Raw genomic sequence first — 25,247 nt, forward strand, 5'->3', positions numbered from 1 at the left:
CCATTCCTGGCACCGTGAAGAAACAAGACACCAGATAGAGAGAACTGGCAAGTCCGCAGCCTGACTGACAGAAACAGACATGTTTGTGCACACCATGACATCATCAAATACAGGGATCATGTAAACTTCCAAATGTGGAAAAAGGAGGCCACTGACCAAAGGTCAAAGATTAAAACCCACCAACCAAAAAACCAAACAAACAAACAAACAAACCAAACAGCAAGAAAAAAACCACCCGGAGGCCCTGACACCACCACGGCCCAGGCTCCCCAGACTCCGGCGAAAGTTTTCCTTCCTACAGCTCAGCACAGATCAAATGATGGTGCTGAGCCCAAGGGCAGAAGGAAAACAGTTGCCCGACATGCAAAGCAGCCGAACCTTTACCCTCCCATCCACAGCTGTCTCAGAGAGCTCCTTGAGGCTCTCTTCCATGGGAACCATAGGGACTGTAGACCGAAATGTCTCCAGTCCTGCCTTGCCCAGCAGCCGCTTATAAAATAATCACTCAGAGGCTTCTATTAATTACGAACTGTATGGCCTATGACTTCAGCTTCTGGCTAACTAACTCTTTCATCATATATTAACCCATTCCTATTGAGCTCTATGTTGCCACGTGGCCGTGGTGTGACCGGTCTGCTGACATCTGGTTGTTCCTTTGGTGGAGGTGGCTCACGTCTCCCTCGACTCCACCTTTTCCTCTCTGTATCTCACTTGGATTTCCTGCCTGGCTGTAAGCTTTCTTGCCATAGGCCAATACAGATTTATTTATTATCCAATGGGAGCCACACATGCTCACAGCATACAGAAAGACACCCTACAACAGGGGACACCCAGGGAAAGCAGCAGTGACCACAGGAGAACATCTAGCATGTGGTCAGGCCCCTGGTGGTGGTGATCAGGAAGCCAAGGGGACCCGGGAGTGAGGGGGTGTCAGTGGGTCGATGATGTCATCATTACACACTGCTGTTAAACACGCTGTCTTGTTGACGACCATGTGACGCTGTTAGTGGATACGTGCCAGCAAAACAAGGGAGTGCTCTGAGAAAGAGGGAGCCCACCGGTCACCCCAAATTAGAATCTCAGCTCTGAGGAAAGGCAGAAGGAAAGACAGACATCCATGGTGCCAGTCAGGTGAAGGAAGAGGTAAGCCTCCATGAGGGATGGCCCTGAGGAGTCAGCCTCCTATCCGAGCATCTTTGAGGAGAGTGGGATGGACCAACAGGGAACACCAAGTGAAGGCTAAAACAACAACAACAAAAAAAAACCTGCCCCAGGCGGTGGTGGCACACACCTTTAATCCCAGTACTCCGGAGGCAGAGGCAGGTGAATCTCTGAGTTCGAGGCCAGCCTGGTCTACAGAGCGAGTTCCAGGACAGCCAGGGCTACACAGAGAAACCCTGTCTGAAAAAAACGAACAAAAACAACAACAAAAATCATTTGCTCCAGAAAAAAATAAGGAACAAATGACCGTGGCGTCTCCCCGCCCTCATCTATGAAACCAGCAGGCTGACCGCAGCATCCGCTGTGCAGGAGACTGGAGAGGGGCCTGGACAGAGCAGCTGTGTGACGGCGAAGCCTCCTGTCTCGAGATGGGAAGGCCACAGGCGGCATCTCTGACGGACGGCTCAGGACAGTGTGTGTGTGTGTGTGTGTGTGTGTGTGTGTGTGTGTGTGTGTGTGCGCGCGCGCGTGCGCGCCAAATGATGCTGCTTCAGTCAGCAAACAGCCTCCTCGTATGTGATGATCAGTTGGCGGTGATCTGACCCCTGCTCTGTGGGGTGGCCCAGGCCTCTAGGTCCCTGCTACTCATGAGGCTGATGGCTGATGCAGGAGGGTCTCAGTCCTGGGCTAGCGTGGGTGACATACTGTTCCAGAAAAGAGAGAGAGATTGCAGACCTCTGATGTGGCTTTCCTAAGTTGGGCGAGCGCGTGCTGGGATGTTCCCACCGTGTCAGTTAACTACACTTCACTCAGAAAGCATCTCTGCCATTCAGCAGCGGTGTCTGTGTGTACAGGTGGTGTAGGACCTTGAAGATGTTCAATGCCAGAGTCTACAGCAATTTCCTTGCATGGGGGCTACGGAGGAGTGAGGCAGGGGCCTCCGCGGTATTGTGATGCGCTTTGTGTTTTAATTGTATGTATTTGTTGTGTGTGTGTGTGTGTGTGTGTGTGTGTGTGTGTGTGTAGGATGCATGTGCACACACTCTCTCTGGACACTGGTTTTGCCCTCCTAGCCCCAGGCTCCAACCCTGCCCTGGAGGCTCCAGGCTTCCTCCTTCATGGCTCCTGTCTTTCCCCTGAGCAGGCCCAGCATGTCTGGACTCCACCTGGTGAAGAGAGGCCGTGAACATAAAAAACTGGACCTGCACAGAGATTTCACCGTCGCGTCCCCAGCTGAGTTCGTCACCCGCTTTGGAGGCAATAGGGTCATTGAGAAGGTGAGTCCTGTGGGCTGCCAGTGTGTGTGTGTGTGTGGGGGGGGGGGGGGGGGGGGGGGGGGGTGTGTGTGTGTGGTGGGGGGTCATTGAGAAGGTGCAGATGAGTCCTGTGGGCTGCTGGGGGTGGCCCCTTTCCTTGGTTGGAGGCCCAGTGTCAGACTCTTCCTTCACACTTCAGAGGGAGGGTAAGCCACCGCTTGGGACACTTGCTTGACTTCGGGAACTTTTCATCCCTTCTCCCAAGCATGGGTGCATTACCCCATTCCTGAGAAGGAGAGACTGAGGCCCTGGGCTTGGTCAGGAGGTTCCTGGGTGTTATATTGCAGGTGTGGATTCACGTGGGTCCGTGGAAAGAAGACCCAGAGGCACACACCTAAGGATGACTTTTAGCCTTTCCAGCTGCAGGGGATCAGTCTCTCTGGACTGACTCACTGTCCCTGAGCAAAGGGCCTTTTATTGTTATCCAATTCACACCTTTAGCAAGTCAATTTCTGTATACCAAAACCTCTAATCCAAGCTCCCCAAAGAGACAGTTCCAAATGCAAATTCTCAGTTAAGGGAATACCTCGGTTTTCCGGTACTCCCCCAACCAAGTTTTGCATAGGCTTTGCACCTTTGGAAGCTCTCAGACAAGATTCACACATTTCAAAGGGAAGGTACTGGAGACATAAGGTAGCAGTCACAAAAGGCAGGTTAAAGCCAGGTGCTAACACTCTGGAGTCAAACCAGCTGCAGATCTGCAGGAACTCTCCCTGCATCTGGGTGCTCTGGGAGGTGTGTGGCTGCTTCCTGGGCAGGTGTTAGGAAAAGTATAGACTCCTCGCCCCCCCCCCCCCCTGAGATTAGGCTTCCTAGAGGATAGGAGACCAGGCTCTATAGTGACATCATAAATGGGCTGCAGCAGAGCGAATGTTGCCATGTGTGATGTGTATTGTGACCCTAATTAGTCTTATTAGTTAAAACCAGGAGTCAGATACTGGGGTGATAACCTGAAAGATCAGAGAAGCAGAGCAGCAGCCACTAGAGATTTCTTACCTCTGTGAATCCTCAGACCCAATGGGGGCTGAGATCCTGTCTCCACCTCCTGATTGTGCTGGGATCAAAGGTGTGAGCCTCCCGAGTGCTAAGATCAAAGGTGTGAGCCTCTCAAGTTCTGGGATCCAAGGTCTGAGCCTCCCAAGTACTGGGATCAAAAGTGTGAGCCTCCAAGTACTGGGATCAAAGTGACTAAGCTGGATCAAAGTGTGAGCCTCCCAAGTTCTGGGATCCAAGGTCTGAGCCTCACAAGTTCTGGGATCAAAGGTGTGAGCCACTACCTGGCCTCTATGGTTAACTAGTGACTAGCTCTGCCCTCTAGTCTCCAGGCAAGCTTTATTTGTCAGAATACAAACAAAATGTCATACAACAGTGATGTTTCACCTGGTCCCTACTCCTTCTCACAAAGCAGGTTCATACCATATGGTTATTCTTGTTACGTTCGTCACAAGCTTTGATCCAGAGGTGGGGCACTGGCTGTCCAAGGTCATAGCTTAGTAAGTGAAGCTGAGGTTCATCACTTTACAAATAAGGAGAGTGAGGCACTGAGAGGAGAGAAAGCTGAACCTGACTAGCTGGTTCCTCCATCTTGCTCCAAACACTCAGATCTAGAGTCTCTTGGGAAAGATCTAGAAATGACATTTATTTTTTTGAGACAGGGTTTTGTGTATCCCAGGTTGCTCTCAAACCCCAAGGATGAACTTGAAATTCTGATGATCCCGCCTCCGCCTCCCAAGTGTGTGCCGAGATACCCAGTCTGTGCAGCACTGGCCATTGAACCCAGGCTCTGGGCATGCACGGCAGCAGCAACTCTGCTCACTGATTTATACCCTCCATCCCTCATTCGTAGACACTGCATTTTGGACTCACTGGGAGGCTTATTTTGCAGCCAGCCCCACTGCGGCTGGTGTTGCATTCTCAGAGTGTCTCGGCTAGCCTCAGGTGGCCTCACTGCGGCTGGTGTTGCATTCTCAGTGTCTCGGCTAGCCTCAGGTAGCCTTCACCCAGAGCTCTTTCATTTTCAGACTTAGTAGCTGACAGCAGCTTGCCCTCAGTGCTGGAGTCTCATGGGAGTCGTCTGGGGATGAGAGCTGAAAGCTGCGCGCCCCACGGGGCTCCCAGAGTGTGCCCTCTCCTACCACCCCCAGCCCTTCCCTCAGGACCGAGCCTTGCTTTAGCAATGAGAAAGCCACAGCTCAGGTGTCCTCATTCCTTCCTCGGTGATGTCCCCACAGGGTTAGCGGGCTGTGCAGCTGAGTCGGGAGTCTTGGCCAAAGCCTTGGCAAGTCACAGGTGTGAGCTTACTATGAGACAGATGCCATCGCATCCCAAATCTCCGAGGATGCTGGCCCTCAGCAGCATGGCTAGGACTGTGTAGAGGTGGAAAAGAACACAGGACGGAACTGCTCCATAAGCCAGAGCTTGAGATCACAGATCTAATTGCTTTTTAAATTTTGTATTATTTATTTATTTTGAGACAGGGTCTTATTATGTAGTCATGCTATCCATGACCTTGAAATTCTTCTCCTTCAGCTTCTAGACCATTGGGATTATAGGCATATGACTGGATTCTGTCTTTTTTTTTTTTTTTTTTTTTTTTTTTTTTTTTTTTTTTTTGAGACAGGGTCTCTCTGGGTTGCCCTGGCTATCCTGGAACTCACTCTGTAGACCAGGCTGGCCTCAAACTCACAGAAGTCTGTCTGCCTCTGCCTCCTGAGTGCTGGGATTAAAGGTGTGAATTATGCCTGGCTCGAGTGATTTATGTATTTTTATTTCATGTGTATGAGGGTTTAGTCTGCCTGAGTATGTGTATATGTACCATGTGTATGCAGTTTGCACAGAGACCAGAAGAGGGCAGTAGATCCCAGGGACCTGGTTATATAAGAGCTGCCTCATGGGTGCTGAGAATTGAACCTGGGTCCTCTGAAAGAGCAGCCAGTGCCTTTAACCATTGAGCCATCTCTCTAGGACTGAGACATTCTGATTAATTAATTGTCCTTCTTTAGTGCTGGAGGATCAAACTTCATGCTAGGTAAATGCTGTACCCCTGAGCTGTGCCCTCAGCCCCATATATTAGGTGTGTGTATGTATGGTTATTGTTAAAGGTTGTTTTTGTGAGACCATCATACACAGCTCTGCTTCCTCCCACATCACTCCCTCCCCTCCATCCCTGCCTCCAGCTCTTCTTGTATCCCCCTCTCCCAAATTTATGACCTCTTCTTTAATGATTATTGTTTTACACACACACACACACACACACACACACACACACACACACACATTCTACTGAGTCCATTTAGTGTTGCTCATATGTATAGGTTTCCTGCGTGACCACTTGGAACTGGACAACTGATGCAGGAAGGCACTCACCCCTGGAGAACACCGATTCTCCCCCTCACAGCAGCCATTGGCTACCTGTAGCTCTTCATCTAGGGACAGGGCCTTGCGAATCCCCTGCCCTGCCTCATCCCTGTCTCACAGCAGGCGTTTGGTCCTCTGGCTCTTCCAAGATGTGTCCTGAGCTTTAGATGGAGGGGTTGAATTACAGCTGGGCCCACACAGACATTTCTCATCTGCACGGTGACCAGTTGTGGATGTCTGTACAGGTCTCCACTTGTTGCAAAAGAGTCGTCTTTGATGAGGGTATAAGAGCTACAGTTACCTGGCCAGGCTGGTGCACAGACTCTCACACACACACACACACACACACACACACACACACACACACACAATTTATTTATTGAGACAGGATCTCATGATGTAGCCTTGACTAGCCTGGATCTCGCTCTATAGACCAGGTTAGCCTTGAACTCACAGAGCTCCTCCTGTCTCTGCCTTCTGAGTGCTGGGAGGATCATTTTTTTAAAAACCAAATCTGAGCCTTGTAGTTGGAGAGGTCTGGATTTGAGTCTGTGCTCTGACACATCTGGCTGTGTGACCCTGAGGAAGTGTCTTAGCTCCTCTGAGTTTTAGTGTCTTTTTAAGTCTCCAGATAGGGCAATGGTAAAACTCCCTTCAGAGGGCGGATGGGAGGGGGAAGTGAGACACTCGTCACTGCAGCCTGGCGTGGACTGAGCACCTGGAGACGTCAGCGGGAATGACCCCTGTCCACCCGGGCACCCTCGCCATCCCAGTCCGTCCTCCTGCTCACCCACCCGCTCCCTCCGTCCTCCCTGTGTGTGAGCACCAGCTGTGTGGGACCGTGTCGGGTGCTCCGGGTTCCCTGTGCCGGTGGCCCTAAGGTCCTGGCTCTTCCCTGGTGTCCCCGTCAGGTCCTCATCGCCAACAACGGCATCGCTGCGGTCAAGTGTATGCGCTCCATCCGCCGCTGGGCCTATGAGATGTTCCGTAACGAACGTGCCATCCGCTTTGTGGTCATGGTGACCCCTGAGGACCTTAAGGCCAACGCAGGTACCTGAACCCCAGGCCATGGCCATCTCTGTCTGCCCTCCCCTCCCGCACCCCGCTCAGGCAGGTCCATCCTGGGCCTCAGAGCTGTAGGATCTCCTTCACTAGCTCATGGATGTTTTTTTGTTTTTGTTTTTGTTCTTTTTTGTTTTGTTTTGATTTTGATTTTGAGACAGGGTTTCTCTGTGTAGCCCTGGCTGTCCTGGAACTCACTCTGTAGACCAGAACTCTCTGGCCTCGAACTCACAGAGACCTGCCTGCCTCTGCCTCCCGAGTGCTGGGATTAAAGTGGTGCGCCACCACCGCCCGGCTGATCTTCTTCCGTTTTTGTGCACGTCAACCATTGTCGCCATGGGCTCCTCGTGGGAAGAATGTGTCACACACCTCACTGTTCTGTGTGTGACCTGTCTGTCCCTGGTTCTCCCCTCACTTTCTCTGGTTTAACTGCAGAGTACATCAAAATGGCGGACCAGTACGTTCCTGTCCCAGGAGGGCCCAATAACAACAACTACGCCAACGTGGAGCTGATCGTAGACATTGCTAAGAGAATCCCTGTGCAGGTGATGGGTTTGCGGCTCTCAAAGGTGGCCACAGGGGGTGGCGACGGTGATGCCCCTTTTTACAGTTCGTGGTGGCCTGATGGGACACAGCCGAGTGTTGGGTGCCATGGCAGGCAGGGGCTTGGAGGATCTCTGTTCACCGCTCTCTGTGTTTGCAGGCCGTGTGGGCTGGCTGGGGCCATGCGTCGGAAAACCCCAAACTTCCAGAGCTGCTGTGCAAGCATGAGATTGCTTTCCTAGGTAGCGTGTGCCCCCTGACAGATGCGTGGGGGTTGGGGGTGCCAGGTCAGGCTCTCCTCCTCAGGCTGTTCTTCACAGTGGAGATCGCTTGGCTTCCTTGTGAAGGGCAGGGGTGGGAGGCCGTGAGTGAGTGGGCCCGGCTATGGCAGCAGGACCCGCTGCCTTGGTTATTGCAATGGGGTGATGCTGTGGCCAGCAATGCCCTCTGCTAGTGTTTCTGTTGGTGTGAAGGTACCAGCCAAGCAGGCCCGGGGCTCACATTTCTGAGAAGGCCTTATCTCTGGGCTGCTTTTTTCACGACCAAAGCCCCTTACTTTTTGTTGGTAAGATGGTACTTTGTCTGATGGCATCTGTGGGTATCAGGATTTTTATTTGTGGATGTGGTGGTCATCTCTGTATGCACACAGGCAGGCCCTCTGACCTCAGGACACCCACAGACACCGATGCCCCTTCTGTGAAAAGGCATGGTCTTTACATATGCTGTATGTTTGAGTTATCTCCAGGCTCCTTACAACCTGGTTCATCGACCATGCTGGGTTCCATAATATTAATTAGGTAATCAAGACAAGGAAAAAGTCTGTGAAAATTCAGTACAGATGCAATTAAAAATCTTTCCTGTCTGTGGTCATTGTGTACTCCATGCTGGATTTGGAGTGGAGCAGAGCTGAGTGTCCCATCCAAGATAAAGAACTCGGTGAGGGGTGCTGGTCACACAAGACCGAGAGCTAACCGGCTCTGCCTCTCTGCAGCTGACCCTCTTCTGCTCCCCTTTCCCGACCCTCAGGTCCCCCCAGTGAGGCCATGTGGGCCCTGGGAGATAAGATCGCCTCCACCATCGTAGCCCAGACGTTGCAGATCCCAACCCTGCCCTGGAGCGGAAGCGGTAAGGGAGCCAGACCTGAAAAATTTAGACCAGATAAGAATGTGACTTCACTGTAGCGGACTTAGAAAATGTGAGAGGTGTGAAAATGGGAACGCTTGTGGTGTCTCATGTCTGTAATCCCAGCACTGGGAGGCTGGGACTGCACACAGTTCAGGCCGTCTAGGCTACAGTGTGAGACCCTGGTTCAAAAACACCACCACCACCACTACACACACCAACACACACAACACACACACACACACCACACCAACACACATGCACACACACACACACCAACAGACACATACCAATACACATGCACACACACACCAACACACATGCACACACACCAACACACATGTACATACACACACCAATACACATACACACACACACACCAACACACACATACACACCAACACACACACACCACCAGACACACACCAACACACATGCACACACACCAACACACATGTACATACACACACCAATACACATGCACACACACACCACACAGCACACACACACACCAACACACACACACCAACACACACACACACTAGCACACATACATACACACACACAAGAAAAAGAAAGAAGAGCCCCTCATGATCCAGTGTTGAGCACTAACTGGGTGTCTTTCTCGGCTGTTTTCTAGGCAAAGCCTTTAAAAACCAGATGTGAGCTGGGGAGGGGGTTCAGCAAGTTTAAGCACTTGCTGCCCAAGCCTGACACCCCTGAACTAGATCCCCAGAACCCCCAGAAAGCAGCATGTGATGGTGCACACTGTAACCTCAGCACGCCTGTGTGGAGTGGGAAATGGAGACAGAATTGTCTGGAAGCTCGAGGGCCAGCTAGCCTGGGGTACACCGTGGCAGGAACAGTGTGGGAGGCCCTCCCTCGGGAAGGTGGGCAGAGAGAAACTTGACCTCTACAGGCAGTCTGTGGCATGTACCATGTACACACCCACACTCACATTACATACAGACACACAGACACAGACATGCACACACACACATTCGCTTAGATACACACGGACACACACATATTCACACACAAACAAAGCCATGCACACATTTCACATACATACAGACATACACTCACATTTCACAGACACACATAGACACAGACATGCATACACACACAGATGCACACATACATCACATACATGCAGACACACAAACATGCACACGCACACAGTCACACACAGACAGGTACACACATTCACACCAACGAATAGTAAACAAAATTAAAAACTAAAAAGATGTTAAGTTGACTACTTTGTAATTTCTTTTGCAACCATGGCCATCTTTCTGTCCCAGTAAATAGACTTCCTGCCATTTAAGATGCCCGTGTGCTGTCACTTTTCTGTCTGTGGTCCTGGGAATGGAACCCAGGGCCTTGCACACAGGTGACACACTCTGCTCCCGAGCTTCTTCCTGACGCTTTTGTGTTGGTTTTGAGATGATCTCTAGGTCTCTTAGGTTGCCCTAGAACTAATCATCATCCTCCTGCTTCAGCCTCCGGGTCGCTGGGGCCACAGGCGTGTGCCCCACACTGGAGCCTGTGCCGGACTTTGTCGTGTGGATATACTGTGATCTCCTGCAGTTTTACAGCTTAGGCCATTTCTTCATTTGTTCTGCAACTTAAAACCAGTCAGAGGAAATGGGGCTTTGACAGCCCTCCAGCTAAATATATGTGATTTTAATCATCTTTGGGTAAAAGCCCCAAAGTAGAACTAGGGCAGATTAAAAAAACAAAAGGAAAAACATGTCAAGGTTTTCCTATTTCGTGCAACTTTTTTTTCCTATAAAGACTGAAAATGTTCCAGTTTGGGAAATGTATTTGTTTAATCTTTGCATGGTTTAGGAAAGCAGTGATCCCTGAGAAAAAGAGAGACTCCCTAGGGTAGATAGGGGTCGCTTTCTAGATTCAGGTTCATATTGCTCTGTGTGTTTCTTTTTAAAGATCTTAAAAATTATTATTTGTCTGTGGTGTGTGTGTGTGTGTGTGTATGTGGTGTGTGTGTATGTGTATGTCTAGTATGTATGTGTGTATATATCTCTGTGTGTGTGTGTGTGTGTATGTGTATGTCTAGTACACATGTGTGTATATGTGTGTGTGGTGTGTGTGTATGCATGTGGTGTGTGTATGTGTGCACCATGTATGTGCGATGCCTCCGGAGGCCAGAAGAGGCTGTCGGACCCTTTGGAGCTGGAATTAGCGGCTGCTGTGGGCTGCCCGACTCCGGTGCTGGGAAGAGATCTTCCGGAAGAGCCGAGAGCGCTGGTGACCGCTGAACGCTCTCCAGCCCTTGCATATGTCCCTTAAGCTTTGATTCCCATTCAGGATCCTGAAACACGTAGGTGTGGCTGCCGGGCTGTGCTCCTGCGGTCCTCAGGAGAACACAACTCTTTGTCCCCTTCAGGTCTCACCGTGGAGTGGACGGAGGACAGCAGGCACCAGGGTAAATGCATCAGCGTCCCAGAAGACGTCTACGAACGAGGCTGTGTGAAAGACGTGGAGGAAGGCTTGGAGGTAGCGGCAGAGTGCGCAGGGCCAGCGTGGTGACCACGGGCCAGCGTGACACCGCCTACACCCACCCTGCTGTTGGACTTGTCCCATTTAAAGGGCCTGTTTGTCTTCCTCCCTCAGGCGGCAGAGAAAGTTGGGTTTCCACTCATGATCAAAGCCTCCGAAGGCGGCGGAGGAAAAGGCATCCGCAAGGCTGAGAGTGCAGAGGACTTCCCGATGCTCTTCAGACAAGTGCGTGCTCTCGCCTGGGCCCTTCCCTGCCTCGGCCTCAGTCCAGTCGTTAGCAATACCCTCCTAAGTGGGGACAGCATGTGCAGGAGCTGGGTCTATAGAGCTGGGTTTTGTTGTTGGTTGTTTAAGTGTTGTGTGTGAGTGTCAGGTTGAGGGAGTGTCAGAGTTGTCTGTCCTCCACATGTTGGTGACAAGTGTTCATATCGTTTTTGGCTGCTGCACATGCTAGGCTGGTTGGCCCATGAGTTTTCAGAGGTGACCCTGTCCCACGTCCCGTCTCTGTAGGTAGAAAGCTCACACACACACACTGCTATGTATTCAGGTTCTGGGGATTTGAACTCAGTTTTCTAGTGGTGCTGGGGTGGGAACCCAAGGGCTCACACTTCTAAACAAGTGCTCTCAGTGTGTGGCCACTGAGCCACACACCCATTCTGTGTTGTTCTTTGAAGCAAATGTGCACATCGTGGCTCCCAGAGGCCTGTGGCTCCTGCTGGCCTTTGCAGCATCCCTTCAGATGGGCGGAGTCTTGCCTTAGGGGGGTCTCTGAAATGCTCACCTATTTGCCCACGGTATTTTGTAAATCTTATGGTTTGGGGTTTATGTTTTTAAGCGTCGGGATGTTCGGTTTCCCTGTGGGCGTGGCTTCTCCCTCTGTTATCACCGCCTTTCATCACAGTGCGTTCAGGACTTATACTACCAGGCTGCAGGCATGTAACAAATGTGTGTGTGTGTGTGTGTGTGTGTGTGTGTGTGTGTGTGTGTTGGCTTTTCTAGGCAGAGTTTCTCTGTGTGGCTCTGGCTGTCCTGGAACTCACTCTGTAGACCAGGCTGGCCTCGAACTCACAGAGATCCGCCTGCCTCTGCCTCCTGAGTGCTGGGGTTAAAGGTGTGCGCCACCATGCCTGGCAACAACACCCTTCTTGCTGGTAGAGTACCAGAGTGATTCAAGACACCACATGGCATGTGTAGTGTATGTGTGGCATGTGTGGTGTGTGTGGTGTGTGTGTGGCATGTGTGGTATGCGTGGCATGTGTGTGTGTCTTCTGGTCTCTTACAAAGCCACCAGGATTCAACCAGAGGCTCTAGCCTGATGCCCTTACACACTTCTGATCACCTCTAAAAGGCCTGGCCTCCAGACGCCACAGTTGTATTAAATTTCCTTTCTACCCTTTTATTTCCTCACGAGGGGATTAAGCTCCAACGTTAGCCCTGGAGGGAACACCACATTCTGACATATCAGTGACATAGAGTGTCACTCATGGTGGAGCATTTGCCTAGCAAGCATGAAACGTTTGCCTGGCTCCACCCCAGCCCTACCCACTCACCCACCTGCCCACACTTTCCCACACTCACCCACCCACACCCACCTACACTCATACTCACCTACATGTATCCACTCACACACACACGCATACTCATACATACTCACCTACACCACCCACATTTTCCCACCCACACTCACACACACCCCATGACGTGGTATCACGCACACATGTCATGTCCTGGTATTTGATATAAACAATGTCTTGCTTTCCCCCCCTTTTGAATTATTTCTTCAGTAGAGACCTTTGAAGAGCCAGCACACCTTTAACCAGGAGGCAGAGGCAGGTGCATCTCTGTGAATGCAGGGCTAGCCTGGTCTACATAGGGAGACTAAGGCTAGTTAGAGCTGCAGTGAGACTCTGTCTCAGATAACAGCAAAAGCCCTCTGGAGAAAGGCTCAGTTAGGCCCATACACTTCTCATGCCCTGGCGAATACACTTTGAGAACCTGCTAGAAAGGGTCTCCTGTGGTCCCGCTCTCAGCATGGAAGTGCCGTATCCTGACATCGGATTCACTGCCATGTTGTGTCTGCTGGGTGAGCAGGCTCAGGAAGAGCTTCCAGAAACTCGGAGCATCAGCGGGGATGGTTCCCGTCTGCTCTTCCGTCACCCAGGTTCCCCCAGCCCAGAGGTGGATGCGGGGGCATTTTGTCTAAAGAAGCATTCTGTATGTTACTGCGTGTGCAGGGGAAAGGTAGCTCGCAGGCCCACTCCCACCCCTCTGTGGATCGCTGTTCGACAGATAAAGCTGCGTGTGTTTAAACTGTTCCGAGTGGTGTTCCGTCCTTCATATATTTGCTGGGGTGATTCTCAAAGATCCAGCACCGCACGTGCTTACGTGCGCTTGGGAAGCATGCTTGAGACTTCTTTGAGCAGATTTCAAGTGCACAATGCATTAATTATTACACCCTGCCCTGTGCTACACCCCCAGAAAACTAAACTCAGGGGGTGCATTTTCATTGTTGTTTGTCTTGTGTTTTGCTGTGTAGCTGAGGCTAGTCTTGAATTCCCCATGTAGCTCAGGCTGGCCCTAAACTTTTGACAGCCTTCCTGCTTCAGACTCTTGGGTCCTGAGGTTACAGGTACAGACCACACCACGTTCCACTTCGTGTGACATCCTTAGTGTAGGGTTGTTGGGGAAATGGTACCCTTTTAACAGCGTTTGACTTAAAAACAATGAGGAAGGATAGCATGTGTCTGCTGGAGGAAAAATGAGAGTGAGGAATGGGTAGAGGCTGGGAGGAGCCCCTGCCCATATCATTGCTATTCTTGAATGTTTCCTTCCGAGAACTTGCAGAAGCTTCCAGAGCTGGAGTATCCCCGGGATCATCCGCCACCTGTGCTTCCCCGACAGGTGCAGAGCGAGATCCCGGGCTCGCCTATCTTTCTCATGAAGCTGGCCCAGAATGCGCGGCACCTGGAGGTCCAGGTCCTGGCAGATCAGTATGGAAACGCTGTGTCGCTGTTTGGACGCGACTGCTCCATCCAGAGGCGGCACCAGAAGATTATCGAGGAGGCGCCAGCCACCATCGCCGCTCCAGCTGTGTTTGAGTTCATGGAACAGGTGCCTCTGGCAGCCCTGGGCTTGGGGCAGCTCAGAAGAAACGGGCTATAGCCACGGTAGCTGCAAGGTGTGGGTGTGGCAGGGAGCCCATCCCGGGGTGGGTGGGGTGATCTCAGCATCGCACAGAGGTGTTCATCACTGGTCAGGACTCCCAAGGGCAGCTCCCCAGAGTGCACTTGGGGGGGGGAGTGGTGGCTGCCACTCACCCCAGAGCGGCTGGAAGCCCTTGGCTCCTGTCTGCCTCTGCAGTGTGCCGTCCTCCTGGCCAAGACCGTGGGTTACGTGAGCGCCGGTACAGTGGAATACCTGTACAGCCAGGACGGCAGCTTCCATTTCTTGGAGCTGAACCCACGCTTGCAAGTGGAGCATCCGTGTACTGAAATGATCGCAGACGTCAACCTGCCCGCCGCACAGCTGCAGGTGAGGGGGACCTGAGGACGGGCCCCAAGCCCTGGGCGGGTGCGCGCCCACCTCTGCTTTTTACGTAAAAGGAGGAAGACTTTCTTTTTCACTTGGCCTAGAGTCACACTGTTTCGGAGGGAGAATGATCCACTGGTCATGCTTTGGGCTTTGAAGGTTTATTTATTTATTTATTTATTTAATTATTTATTTATTTATTTTTTTAAGATTTATTATGTGTGCATGTACGTCTGCAGGCCAGAAGAGGGCACCAGATCTCATTACAGATGGTTGTGAGCCACCATGTGGTTGCTGGGAGTTGAACTCAGGACCTCTGGAAGAGCAGCCAGTGCTCTTAACTGCCAAGCCATCTCTCCAATCCTCGAAGGGGCTTATTAAGTGTACAGCAAACAGGAGTGGGATAAAGCACCGAGGAGCACGAGGAGCAGGGTGGTGGAAGGGGGTTAGATCAGTCACATGGGCCATCAGGCGGGACACACTGGGGAAGCCTGGGACCCAAACCATCTGCGGGAGCATTTGGCTAAGAGGGTTCTGGGCAGAACATCTTCTCCCCAGCCGAGGCAGTTGGGAACAGTGTGAACACCAGTGTGAACAGCAGCCGAGGCTCTTGCTTTGGGAAGGTGGCCGGCAATGACCGACCTCCCGGCTGTTTTCAAAGACACTGGTTTTGCTTTCCTTTTGTTTGCAAGGACTTGGTGGCCTTGCTCTTAGATGTGGTGACCTCACTCAGGCTGTTCTGCTTTCTATTCCACAGAGCCAGCTTGTCCTGGACAAGGGTTTGAGAAGACACTCTTAGGATAGCATTAGGGGGTGGTGACCATGCCTCCAGAGCTGGCCTCTCAGTTAGCTTAAACAGCACATGGCAGTTCACTGATGTAATGTATATTACACAAATTCTGAGGGCCTGTGGCCCAAGGCTAAGGACTCCTTTGTTAATGAGAGTTCTCACATTTTAAAAATCAATGCCCCTTCCCTCTGGTCTCCCCTCCTTCCCTATTTATACATTGTTGTTTTTTGAAAGATTTTTTTTAAAAAGCATTATTTATTTTTATTTGTGTGTATCTGCATGAGTTTATGTGCACCACATGGGTGCAGGTGCCCTTGGAGGCCTGAGGTCATCAGATCCTCTGGAGCTGGAGTTAGAAGCATCACGACGAGTCTCCTGATGTGGGTGCTGGGCATTTAGACAAAAAGGGGGAAATGTTGTAGAATATTATTTTAAGATGTGTTACATTTGTTTGTGCTATGGAACATTTGTTTAATCAGGGAAGGGCTTCGTGATCACAGGGGCCACGATGGGGCCTTGAGATGGAAGAGTGCAGCATGAGGGGACCTTGAGGGGGTATGGGGAAGAGGGAGGGGGTGGGGAGAAAGAGAGAGAGGGGGAGGGAAGGGAGGAGGGGAGAGAGACAGAGAGAGAGCCTTCCCTTAAAGAGATAACCTTGTCTGCAGCCACGACACCTTGAATCTCCAAAGCTAAGCATGTCTGGGCCTGGGTAGTGCAGAGTTCATCCTGGCCTAGCCCACATGCCAAGGAGCCAGGTACTGGATAGGAACATACATTCATCGGGAGGCTTTGGGGAGGGTCTGCAAGGCCCCCAAACAGCACAGTTTCTTACCTGAGTTGGAGGTGTGTGGCCTTGACTTCTGGGAGACCACGAGGCAGAGAGGGTTTTGAAGCCACAGGTGGTACTGAACCTTTGTGACCAGTCTCCGAATACTGCCGTATAAAGGCACAAGGTGTCTGGGACAATGTCACAATGTACTTATAGCCCATGGGAAATACGGCATCGGCCAGTGTTTAATCGATATACTGTCTATATTAAACGTTCCTAATTGTTCCAATAGTTCCTTTTTATTTTTTCGAGACAGGGTTTCTCTGTGTAGTTTTGGTGCCTGTCCTGGATCTCATTCTATAGCCCAGGCTGGCCTCGAACTCACAGAGATCCCCATGCCTCTGCCTCCCGAGTGCTGGGGTTAAAGGCGTGCGCCACCACCACCCAGCCACACTAGATATGGCTAGCCTCTGACTTAAGCACGGATTTGCTCCTGGTGTGATGTTGCCCTCCATGTTTCAGGGCCGGGATCCTAGCAGACTGACCTGTGGGATGGGTTTCTCCATTTAGATCGCCATGGGGGTGCCCCTGCACCGGCTGAAGGACATACGACTTCTGTATGGAGAATCCCCTTGGGGAGTGACCCCCATTTCTTTTGAGGCCCCTCTGAGCCCTCCTGTCGCCCGAGGTCACGTCATTGCAGCCAGGATCACCAGTGAAAACCCGGATGAGGCAAGTGTGGGGCCCCTGTGTTTCCATTAACCGTAGACTCCCAGAGAATGGTGGGCCCTGGTCTTTGCCTTGGAGAGGGGGGTGTCACCAGCACCTGGGCTTCTCAGTATACACAAGAAGCTGAGTGTGGGAGCTGCGTGTCATGGCTTTGGGTTTCAGGAAAGCCCTCACTCACATGACCTCATGGTGCTGGTGGTCATATTATAGCCTGCCGGGAGTCAACGAAGCCCATTCCCGACTCTCCACACGGTTTCCATCTTTGGCGTGTGCAGCCAGATTCAGAGCCAAAGTTCTTGAATTTCTGGTTCTGTGTGCTTTTTGCTGTGGTCTCGTCTTTCAGGGAGCCTGTGGGAAGTCCCCTGTGGCAGGTCCCCTGTGGCTTGTTCTTAATGGGGTCTTGAAAGCAAATTGCCTGGCATAATTGCTTACACATTTTCTGGCTGCTCATTCTTCTGGGACTCACCAGTCGGCTCTGTTGTGTTCATTGTTGTGTTTTACTTTATTATATTTATCTATTTTTTTTGTTCAAAGCCATCCTGGTCTACAGAGTGAGATCCAGGACAGGCACCAAAACTACACAGAGATCTACCTGCCTCTGCCTCCCGAGTGCTGAGATTAAAGGCATGAGCCACCACCGCCCGGCATGTTTTAATTTATTTTTTATTTTTATTTATTTATTTATTTATTTATTTGAGGCAGCATTTCTCTGTATAGCCTTGGCTCTTCTGTAGACCAGGCTGACCTCGAACTCACAAGAGCTCTGTCTGTCTCTGTCTCCTGAGTGCTGAGATTAAAGGCGTGTGCCACCGCTACACAGCCACCTTGTTTTTTTTTTTTTTTTTTTTTTTTTTTTTTTATTTTTCGAGACAGGGTTTCTCTGTATAGCTTTGTGCCTTTCTGAACTCACTTGGTAGCCAGGCTGGCCTCGAACTCACAGAGATCCGCCTGCCTCTGCCTCCCAAGTGCTGGGATTAAAGGCGTGCGCTACCACCGCCCGGCCACAGCCACCTTGTTTTTTAAGACAGGATCTCTCACTGGCTGGGAGCTCACAAGTATGCTAAAGGCTCCGCTGAGCTGGCCAGGGAGCCCCTGGCATCTGCCTGTCTCTGCCCGGCCAGTGCTGAGATCACGTGTACATGATGCTTTTTTTATCTGAGTTCTGGGGATCAAACCCAGGCCCTCCTTCCTGCTTGCAAAACCAGTGCTATTATGGAGTGCTTATCTCCCTAACCAGGTGCTCACCTGGACAGATTCACAGACATGCCTACAGATAGACACGCCCACAGACAAGTTCACAGATAGACACGCCCACAGTTGTTGTGGGTGTTGATTGTTGATGTCCCGCCCACAGATAGACACGCCCACAGCCATTGTGGGAGTTGTCTGTCTGTTGATGACCCTGAACCAAATCACCACTAAGACACAATGTACTTGGAGTAACGACTTCTGTCTGTCTCTCTTTCTCTCTCTCTCTTTTTTTTTCTGTCTATCTGGGCTCCAGGGTTTTAAGCCAAGCTCGGGGACAGTCCAGGAGCTGAACTTCCGCAGCAACAAGAACGTATGGGGCTACTTCAGCGTGGCGGCTGCTGGGGGCTTGCACGAGTTCGCGGACTCGCAGTTCGGGCACTGCTTCTCCTGGGGCGAGAACCGGGAAGAGGCCATTTCGTCAGTATTTCCTGCTTGCTTCTCTTCCCTCTCTGCCTCTTGTCTTCCCCTCCCTTCCTCCCTCCCTCTCTCCATCCCCGTCTCCCTCTTTTAAGAAACAAACACTCGGAAATACTTGTCTATACAGGTCTGGTCACCCGAGTTTGAGCCTAGATCTCACAAGGCAGCTGAAGTTCGAGAACAGCGTCTCTTTGTTGGAGACTGGTGCATGGCACAGAGCTCACCACTGGGTCTTGAGCATGCCAGAGGTCTAGCCTCAAGGAGAGACACAAAGCGATTAAGAGGTGTCTCTGGGTGCCGAGGACTAGGCTCTGAAGAGGGCAGAGGCACCTTGACATGTCAACCTCATAAATAGTTCCATATTCACGCTGAGACTCGTTTCTTCCAGGGGTGTCCTGCTGCTCCCTGGTCTCCACCTCAAGCCCAAGACAGTGGCCTCTGTTCCCTGTCTAGTCAAATCCCGCCGCAGTAGTTTCTTCAGACTGAGGAACTCATATTAACCAAGGACTCCTCTGCTGCTCCTCTTGAATCTTCCTGCCTTGACATGGGCCCAGGAAGATAAAATCCAGTTTGTGTTATAATTAAACACTCCCATGCAGGTAGTCACTCTCCAGAGTGACAGCCCAGAGACATCAGGGACTGTTTCGTTCAATAAAACATTAGACTCGTGGGCTGGGGAGATGGCTCAGTGGTTAAGAACACTGGCTGTTCTTCCACAGGGCCTGGGTTCAGTTCCCAGCACCCACATGGCAGCTCATGGCTGTCTGTAACTCCAGTTCCACGGTACCTGACACCCTCACCGACATGCAGGCAAAACACCAATGCACATTAAAAAAAATAAATAAATAAAAAGCATTAGGCTGGCCTAATTATTTAACCATGAATTAATTTAGTTCAGTTTGATAGTTGTGATGGTGGTACTCCTCTGTCAGCGTAGGCTAATTCATTTTAATCACATTCTGTGGCCAATTGAGGGCTTTGGAGAGTATGGAGGGAGATTTGCAGCAAACCGGACTTAATTAACTGCAGGAGGTGGGCCCAGTGCGCTCCAAGTGAAAGCCCTGAGGCGAGTCTCAAACGGTGGTGCTGATGGCAGCGGACTCGGGAGGAAACTCCAGCCCTCACTGCTGCCAGAGTCTGGCAGATGGGGGCCGCTCGCCTCGGAGTCTGGGGTTGGCTCTCTAGGAATCTGCCCACCCTAGTGCCTGTCCGCAGAAACGTCCACTGCAGACCCACAGCCCCGCAGTGCGCCAAGCTGCTGAGCCAGGGGCAGCCGGCACACCTGGGCGGAGCAGTGGGGAACAGGCTGCAGAGGCTCTTCTGAGGACAGGAGATTAGGCCAAGGGGAGCCAGAGCCAGAGAGACACGCCCCTCTTTACATGTCCAAACAATCGGTGTTTAGACCCTGGGGCCTAATCACACTCACAGCCATGTTAACTGATAGGGCTTTACATGGAGCATCTCTTTGCAAACCTCAAGTCCTGCAGGCAGCAGGGTTATCCCCCCATTTTTCAGATGAGGTAACTGAGGCCCAGGTAGGTAAGTTACTCATGTGCCAGTTCATGTGGAGCTGAGACTGATCTTGGTCATCCCATCCAGAAGCTCCCGGGTGCCCCGAGAAACACATCATGGACATCCACAGCAACCGTGGGTGAGTGGAAACCAATCACGTGTCTTTCCCCTCCAGCAACATGGTAGTGGCTTTGAAGGAACTCTCCATCCGGGGTGACTTCCGGACCACTGTGGAATACCTCGTGAACCTTCTGGAGACCGAGAGCTTCCAGAACAACGACATCGATACAGGGTGGCTGGACCACCTCATCGCTGAGCGGGTACAGGTAGGAAGCCGCGTTGCCTCCCCGGGGGTGGCCGAGATCCATGCTGCCGGCAGGTACCGAGACCCGGAGTCTTTCCTAGGCAGAGAAGCCGGACATCATGCTCGGGGTGGTGTGTGGGGCCTTGAACGTGGCAGATGCGATGTTCAGAACCTGCATGACGGATTTCTTGCACTCCTTGGAAAGGTAGGGCGGGCAGTTCTCTTGTTCCTCCTGTGGTGTGTGGGCAGCATGGAGGGCAGGGTGGCCTTTTTGTGGTGTTTGGAAATAGACTCATTAAGTAGCTCATGCTGGCATCCGAATTGGATCCTCCTGCCTCAGCCTCCCGAGCGCTGGGGTTATACTGGTGTGCCATCATGCCAGGTGGGATGTGCTTTGAGGCTGCCTCTCCTTTGGGCTTGCCTTCGACATTCTGTGGGTAAGCCTGTGTTGCCTGGAAGAGGCTGGGGCTGAGCCAGAGAGGTTTGTGGGTATGGAGGGCCCATAGGGTGGCAGTGAGGCCTGCCAGGCAACTTCTGCCTGGATCGTCGTTTGGGAGGACCGTCCTGTGTATTGTAGGGTGGCGGCAGAATCCGTGACTCCTGCCTACTACACGCCAAGGCGGGCCCGTTCCCTGTGTGGCCCAGCAATAAGAACCAAGTGCCCTCTCTTGAAAAGAGCCATGACAAACAAATGGTGTGCCCACAAAAAGTGTCAAAGAATAAACAGTAGCCATTGCTCACTCCGTTGAGTGACAGGATACTCACAGCCCACGTGCTAGAGGGTGGCAGACACCCCCCACCCCCCGCTTTCCCCCATTTATATTTTTGTGAGACAGTTTGGGCTGACTCACCCTCCTGCCTTACCCTCCCCAGTGCCAGGTTAATAGACGCATGCCACCACACCTGACTTCCATGTGGGACTTTCTCCTAGGAGAAGCCATCATTAAGGTTTTGAAGCCACTTAAAAATGTCCCGTTCTTCAGTGGGTGCCAGTTCCACTCTGGGATCTGTGTCCCACACTGTTAATCAGTCTCGGCTCTGTCTGCTTCACTGGTGCCCATGAAGGGCAGAAAGCCAGCTGACTGACCGCTTGATGATGCTGGGGGTGGAGCCCAGTGTTGGGGGTGGAGCCCAGTGCTGGGGGTGGAGCCAGTGTGGGGGGGAGCCAGTGTTGGGGGTGGAGCCCAGTGCTGGGGGTGGAGCCCAGTGTTGGGGTGGAGCCCAGTGTTGGGGGTGGAGCCCAGTGCTGGGGGTGGAGCCCAGTCTGGGGTGGAGCCCAGTGTTGGGGTGGAGCCCAGTGTTGGGGGTGGAGCCCAGTGCTGGGGGTGGAGCCCAGTGTTGGGGGTGGAGCCCAGCTCTGCCCTGAGTTCTGCTCCAGCCTTCTGGGGGCCATGGAGGACGTCGCTGAGCCCAAGGGGTGCTGTAGGGACCTCTGCTCCTCCCTGGACTGATGTCACATCCATCTTCTCCATCAGGGGTCAGGTCCTCCCGGCTGATTCTCTGCTGAACATTGTGGATGTTGAGTTGATTTATGGAGGCGTCAAGTACATCCTCAAGGTAAAGGCGCAGTCTCTGTGCGTCTCAGACGTTCCTACCATTTTGAGCCTGACTTCTGTGAACCCGGAGTGGGGTCTTCATGTGGGGGTCTGAGCAGCGTGTCCCTCGGGGCTCTCTGTGGTCCATGACCTTGAACTCTGAACACTCTGAGTTTAGGAGAGAAAGGCGGAGTGGTACCCAAAGAATGCTGAAACTTATTTCTCACTATCTTTTATCACACACTTGTCTGTGTGTGACGTAACACCTGTGTGTATGTTGTGAAGATATGATGGATAAGGGCCGGGTTTGGGTTGATATTTCATGGCAATGGAAGAGTAGAGCCTGGGCCAGAGACCAGTGTACACGCCTCCCTCCAGTGTCCCGGATCTCCTAAGCTATCGACTGTATTCAGGAGTCTCTGTCCATTCCGGGTTTCATAGCAGAATACATAGACCAGGGGCTCGTAAACCACAGGAGGCATTACTCATAGTTCTGAGGCCGGGACATCCAGGGTCAAGGCATGGGCCAATTCAGTATCTTCTGAGGGCCCGTTTCTGGTTTGCAGTGGGGATCCTCTTTCGCTGTGTGTCTTCCTGTGGTGGAAGAGGGCAAGGGGACTCTTTGGAGTTCCTTTAATAACTTCTAAATTGAATTTGTTTGTTCATTCGTTCATGTGTGTGTGTACATATATATGTATGTACAGTGTGTGTGTGTGTGTGTGAGAGAGAGTACAAAGTGTGTGTATGTGCATATGTGTGTGTATGTGCATATGTGTGTGTATGTGCATATGTGTGTGTATGTGCATATGTGTGTGTATGTGCATATGTGTGTATGTGCATATGTGTATGTGTGCATATGTGTATGTGTATGTGCATATGTGTGTGTGTGTGTGAAAGACAGCTTTCGAGAGTTGATTCTCTTCCCACAAAATGTGTGTGTGTGTGTGTGTGTGTGTATGTGCATATGTGTGTGTGTGTGCATGTGCATATGTGTCTGTGTGTCAAAGATAGCTTTCAGGAGTTGATTCTCTTCCCACCAGGTGGATCCCAGGGATCAAACTCAGCTTGTCAGGGCTTGATGGCAGGTGCCATCACCTGCGTCATCTCACGGCCCGGGGTCCCTTTTCTAAGGGTGCTAAGAAGGCTCCGTCCTCATGACGTGTGTACTTGAACCAGGGGTCCCACTTCCTACTAAGATCTCCCCTGAGGCTTGGTTTCGGGGGGGGGGGCACATACAGCTGAGGGCACTAGGTCCCTGACAGAGCCTCCATGGCTGCCTGAGCAGAGACAAGCCCCAGTCCCTGCCGGCCAGAGTGACGCTTGGACACTGGAATCCCCAGGAAACCCGGCTCAGCCAGGGATGGCTCCACAGGGCCCGTGTCTGCAGCCCGAAGCCGTCTGTCCACAGCCAGGGCAGGAGCAGACTGCTGGCTCGTGCGCACCGTAGGAGCCACGGGGGTTCTGATGTCCCCACAGGTGGCCCGGCAGTCCCTGACTGTGTTCGTCCTCATCATGAATGACTGCCACATCGAGATCGATGCCCACCGGCTGAACGATGGGGGGCTGCTCCTGTCCTACAATGGTAGCAGCTACACCACGTACATGAAGGAAGAAGTGGACAGGTGCGTGAGTGCCGGGGCGTGGGCAGCGTGTGTGTGTGTGTGTGGGTGTGCGGCTTCCTCTGTAGGAGCTGAAAGGCAAAGCTGGCCTCTGCAGGCCTGAGGTTCCAGCTCAAGCCTGCTTGGGTTCGATCTGGGGCATTCGGAGAGAGTCCCCATCCTGGCTGGAGCTCCATGCACCTGGTAGGTGTTTGAGGGTCGGGGTCCCCAGGCAGTTACCATTTCCAGTTACCAGGGGATGCAGGGCCAAACAGGAAGTGACAACCCGCTCCATGGTCTGCAGGGTAAGTGAGGAGGTGCCAGCTGCCCCGGGTCTGAGCGACAGGGCCCACCGCCCTGGAGGATGCGCACAGGCTAGATACCCCATCCAATGGCTGGCCACTGAGCTACTATGGGCAGTGTGCTCAGCTAGGGGTGAAGATGTCATCACTCCTGGGCTTCTAGCCTATGGCAGAAGATGACACACTGGACAGACAGTGGCAGGAAGGGGCTAGCTTTGTGTCCTGATGGGTGCTGGAAGCTGCAGGCTTTTAATCCCAGCACACGGGAGGCAGAGCCAGGTGGATCTCTGTGAGTTCGAAGCCAGCCTGGTCTACAGAGCGAGATCCAGGACAGGAACCAAAACTGCACAGAGAAACCCTGTCTTGAAAAACAAAAAACAAACAAACAAAAAAATTAGAGTTATTGAATAGTATTGATTGATTGATTTCCCTGTGCCAGGCTCTGGAGGATTATGTCAGTAATAGAAATTAGTTTTCAGCCACAAAAAATAAAGGCCCGGGACTGGAGAGAAGGCTCAGCAGTTAAGAGCACTGGCTGCTTTTCCAGAGGACCTGGGTCCAATCCATCACCCACACAGCAGCTTACAACTGTCTATATAACTCCAGTTCCATGGGATCAAACCCCCCCACACAGAAATACATTCGGGCAAGATATCAGTGCACATAAAATAAAAATAAATCTTAATTTTTTTTCTAAATCTAAAAAAAGAAAGAAAGAAAAAAAAAAAAGGCTGTAATGCCTCACAGAGGGTGATGGAATGCCTGCCCTAGGAAAGGGAAATTACCCCGAAGTCTGGCTGTCTGTGCTGGGCCTCATCCGTCTCCCACATCCCACTCTCCCCGACCCCCTAGTTACCGGATCACTATTGGCAATAAGACGTGCGTGTTTGAGAAGGAGAATGACCCCACGGTCCTGAGAGCCCCCTCGGCTGGGAAGCTGACACAGTACACGGTGGAGGATGGAGACCACGTGGAAGCTGGGAGCAGCTACGCTGAGATGGAGGTGAGGGAGAGACAGCCCTGGGGCTGTGGGGTGCAGTCCCGAAACCCCGCCCCTCAGCCATCAGGCCCCCTAGACCCCGCCCCTCGTCCATCAGGCCTTGCCTCTGCCCTTGGCTTGGGAGGTTCAGCCTAAACCTGGGATATTCAAAGAATATTTTAAAAGAGAGCTCCGATTGCCTGCATCTCCTGGAAGGAATAAGAACTGCTTAGTAATGGTGGTGACAGTGATTAAAACCACAAGCCAGAACTGACTGAGCACTGACCGTCCAGGGGTGGTGATCTGTGCACCTTCACTTTTGGTATCCGAGGCTGGACCCTAAGCCCTAAAGCATGCTAGGCCAGCATTCCACTTTTATAACCTCAGCAAGTTCATGAGGCGGGCACACATATGATTCCCGTGGTATGCATGAAGAGATCAGCCTCAGG

The 25,247-nt window shown here is 52.0% G+C and overlaps 1 protein-coding gene across 1 annotated transcript in view; it reads left to right on the forward strand.

Annotated features, from left to right (window-relative positions):
* Positions 1-24,954, forward strand: part of LOC114686973 (acetyl-CoA carboxylase 2-like) — a 62,382-nt gene extending 37,428 nt beyond the window's left edge. The window contains exons 3-18 of the mRNA XM_028861677.2: positions 2,306-2,438; positions 6,746-6,884; positions 7,332-7,441; positions 7,600-7,681; positions 8,466-8,564; positions 10,972-11,081; positions 11,199-11,309; positions 13,986-14,195; positions 14,445-14,615; positions 16,742-16,903; positions 18,405-18,568; positions 20,256-20,406; positions 20,486-20,589; positions 21,860-21,941; positions 23,396-23,541; positions 24,672-24,954. Of these exons, the coding sequence (XP_028717510.1) occupies positions 2,306-2,438; positions 6,746-6,884; positions 7,332-7,441; positions 7,600-7,681; positions 8,466-8,564; positions 10,972-11,081; positions 11,199-11,309; positions 13,986-14,195; positions 14,445-14,615; positions 16,742-16,903; positions 18,405-18,568; positions 20,256-20,406; positions 20,486-20,589; positions 21,860-21,941; positions 23,396-23,541; positions 24,672-24,954 (2,257 nt within the window). The remainder of the gene's footprint in view (positions 1-2,305; positions 2,439-6,745; positions 6,885-7,331; positions 7,442-7,599; positions 7,682-8,465; positions 8,565-10,971; positions 11,082-11,198; positions 11,310-13,985; positions 14,196-14,444; positions 14,616-16,741; positions 16,904-18,404; positions 18,569-20,255; positions 20,407-20,485; positions 20,590-21,859; positions 21,942-23,395; positions 23,542-24,671) is intronic.
* The last annotated feature ends 293 nt before the right edge of the window (positions 24,955-25,247 follow it).

This window comes from Peromyscus leucopus, chromosome 23 (assembly GCF_004664715.2).
Source record: "Peromyscus leucopus breed LL Stock chromosome 23, UCI_PerLeu_2.1, whole genome shotgun sequence".
Taxonomy (NCBI): domain Eukaryota; kingdom Metazoa; phylum Chordata; class Mammalia; order Rodentia; family Cricetidae; genus Peromyscus; species Peromyscus leucopus.